This window comes from Ipomoea triloba, chromosome 8 (assembly GCF_003576645.1).
Source record: "Ipomoea triloba cultivar NCNSP0323 chromosome 8, ASM357664v1".
NCBI classification, from domain to species: domain Eukaryota; kingdom Viridiplantae; phylum Streptophyta; class Magnoliopsida; order Solanales; family Convolvulaceae; genus Ipomoea; species Ipomoea triloba.
Window position 1 is genome coordinate 13,846,023 of NC_044923.1, and position 3,037 is coordinate 13,849,059.

The following is a 3,037-nucleotide window of genomic DNA, read 5'->3' on the forward strand; positions in this document are numbered from 1 at the left end:
TCTGATCTCTCATCTAAACGGTAGATAGAAGTTCACATGTTCACACGCAATTCTTAACCGAAGCACTTAATTAATCAAAATACCTAATCTATAATTAAAGTATAAATGTTATCTAACTCATCAAATTAAAATATCTAATTATATACCTAACTCATCATATTCAATCTAATTCATCAAACTACATAATTCATATTCAAAATATATACCTAACTAATCAAATTAAAGTATCTAAATAATCTCAATAGTAAATGAAAAATACTTGATGTACTCCCAAGTCCCAACATCATAGGAAGTATAAAATGAGAGCACAAATTAAGAGTACATGTAAATTTACTCTTTTACTTGCACACTTATACTAATTATTTGCACTTTTAATATATATCATTTGCACCAAAGTTTAAGTTATTTACAAAAATACCATCATATTTTCTTTAAAAAAAATTACATATAATCCGTTAGATCTGGACCCAACACAAAGTAATTATGCACACGGTTTGTTTCAATAATCTAAAGCAAACACAAAGTAATTTATATTTTCAAAATCTCACAATATCTTTATTACTCAAGGTAATTTCACATTCCAAACCAAAGCCAAGCTAAAAGTATTAAAATTAAATTGAGTAAAGTTAGCGATGAAAGCATACCCACTTAGCTCATGAAATGAAATTATTATACTCCGTATAAGAATTTGTGTGTAATGGCAATGGAAATCTTGGTATTAGTGACGAAAACTATGATTAACAGACAAAGTAAGCTAAGCTAAGTTAAGATAGGGAAAGACATTAATGGAAGATATCCTTTTCTTTCCTTCAAGAAGGAAACTTCAAATCGATAAGCTACTCTTCCACATCTCCCTCTCTCCCACCCTATCCGCCCATTAAAGTTTCTTCTGCTATTTAAAGCCTCCACTAAAAAGCTTCCATTTTTTGTCTTTTACATCCAAGAAAAGAGGGAACTGCAAAAGAGGGGCAGGAGAGAGAGAGAGAGAATAAATGTGGCAGACTCAGACCCACAAATCTTCCTTCAGAGAATCACTCAACGCCCTTGAAGCTGATATTCAGCATGCCAATAGCTTGTAAGTTCCACATATTTTTATTTTATTTTCTTTTTTGTTTACAGATTATTGTTTATTTTTACTGAAACTCTTCAAATTGTTTATTTTTACTGAAATTCTTTATTGTTCAATTAAGAACTAGCAGAACCAGGAATTGGGATTTCCTTATTTTCTTTTTCTTTTCTTGTTTTCCTGTTGAGGTATTCTGGTTGAGCATGCCTGGGTGAGTTGGTAGTTGGATAGTTTCTTTCTTAGAGAAAGTGAAGGTGTCATCGTATTAAATAGTTAATACCCAATTTAGTCCTTAATTTTTTTTTATTTAGTCTTAAACATTATTTTGTGTTTAATTAATAATTAGGTCCTGGATTTCTTAAAATATCAGAAAAAATCACTAGGACTAAATTGGTATTAATAAAAGTGAAATTATCGAACTATCTTAACAGATGACTCAATTAGGTAAAATCGTCAATGTTCACGACCTAATTAAGCACAAAAATGCGTTTAGAACTAAATTGAAGGAAAAATAAATATAGTCAATGACTAAATTGAGTATTATTATTTGTGAATTGAAAGCAAGCTGAGATTTTTGTTTCTTAGACCAACACAAATTTAAGCCCATGTTCCTAATTCCCACAATCATTTTTGGTTTGGAATTAATTAGATAATGCTATGCTGCCTCACAATACCAGTTATGTTTGAGGAGTTGATGTTGGTAATGATTTGTTATGTTTTTTGTGTTGTAATTTGTCATTTTTATCATGGCTTTGCTAGTATTGAAGCAGTTATGTCCGTAGGGTAGGAATGGTTGTTTAAAAATGAAATTGAGTTTTGCAGGGCAGGCGGTGTAGCATGGGATTTAAGTGGGCATTGTGTTCAGATGAAGGTCTCTTACAGCCCTCTCGCCCCTTTCTTGCTATTCCTGATTGAATGGATGGACTATAGTTGTTTAGATTCCCTGCCCACCAGTTTAGGCCTCCTTCACATACTTGTATACAAAGTAAGCATGCATGCATTTTGAATTTTCGACCAAGAAGGCTGAGATTTGAACTCGTGACTTTAATTTGTAGTTACAAGTTTGTATTCTTAGTCATCTTGGGAGGAGTTACTCCCAATTCTCACTATGCTTTTATGTCATGTCATGAATTAAAATCTACTCACACTACATCATATCATTCCAGTTGTTTATAAAGAATAATCTAAGTAAGTTGTCACCCAGGTCTATGTTGATGAAATGCCAACCATGTCTCCCCAAGAAAGAAAAGCCACCCTAAGAGATTTTTATGGTCCGCATTCTCTCTCAATTTATTTAAATTCCGTTATTCTCCAAAATCGATCATATCATGCTTTAACCTATTAGCATTAATCCAGCCTGTAATTTCATGCTCACTGTTATTATCTTTACACTTGTAATGGTTTGATCTTAACCTATATATATATTCCACAATAATGGATGAACTTAAAAATCGGCTAATGTTACGTTGATAATTTTACTCATCTGATTAGCATATGATTCTACACAATACAAAATAAATAAATAAGATGATAGAAAGCAGTGATATTATATATGTTGAATTCCATGGAGCTGTAGCATTGATGCACGTACAAGTCTTGAAAAACCTGGCCTTATTACAGCTGTAATATATCCTTCACTGAAGCAACTGGAAGGCAACTTAGCGGGGGACAGAAGCCGATGCTCTGGCAATTTAAGCAGAGTAGTGGACGAGGGAGAAGATGATGAATGCGGTATATGCATGGAGAGCGGTGCCAATATGGTTTTGCCTAATTGCGCTCATTCCATGTGCATCAACTGCTTCCATCATTGGTATGTAAGTTGTGAATAAGTAAATAGGCCCTGCCTGGGAAATAGATTGTGAGAGGAGGTAAATCGCAAGATGTGTTTGCTTTTTTTCCCCTCCCTCGTTGAGGATTCTTGAGGGAGGATGTTATAATTGCATGTCAGGTACATCCGATCTCAATCATGCC

At 33.4% G+C, this 3,037-nt stretch overlaps 1 protein-coding gene across 2 annotated transcripts; it reads left to right on the forward strand.

Moving 5' to 3' along the window:
* The first annotated feature begins 726 nt into the window (after positions 1 to 726).
* LOC116027776 (E3 ubiquitin-protein ligase AIRP2-like) lies at positions 727 to 3,031 on the forward strand. 2 transcript variants are annotated; one of them, XM_031269522.1, is made up of 4 exons: positions 727 to 1,075; positions 1,894 to 2,051; positions 2,271 to 2,337; positions 2,687 to 3,031. In XM_031269522.1, exons 1-4 carry the CDS (start codon positions 1,063 to 1,065, stop codon positions 2,893 to 2,895), a joined length of 447 nt encoding a protein of 148 aa, XP_031125382.1. In that variant the 5' UTR covers positions 727 to 1,062; the 3' UTR covers positions 2,896 to 3,031. The 2 variants fall into 2 exon arrangements, with proteins under 2 accessions (XP_031125382.1, XP_031125381.1); XM_031269521.1 differs by having other exon boundaries at positions 731 to 1,075; positions 1,889 to 2,051.
* Positions 3,032 to 3,037: the final 6 nt, after the last annotated feature.

Coding starts and splice junctions, on each gene's coding strand:
- LOC116027776 (XM_031269521.1), top strand. CDS start 993: ATGTGGCAGACTCAGACCCACAAATCTTCCTTCAGAGAATCACTCAAC. Junction 2,052..2,270: donor TTCACATACTTGTATACAAA/GTAAGCATGCAT, acceptor GTTGTCACCCAG/GTCTATGTTGATGAAATGCC. Junction 2,338..2,686: donor CACCCTAAGAGATTTTTATG/GTCCGCATTCTC, acceptor GCCTTATTACAG/CTGTAATATATCCTTCACTG.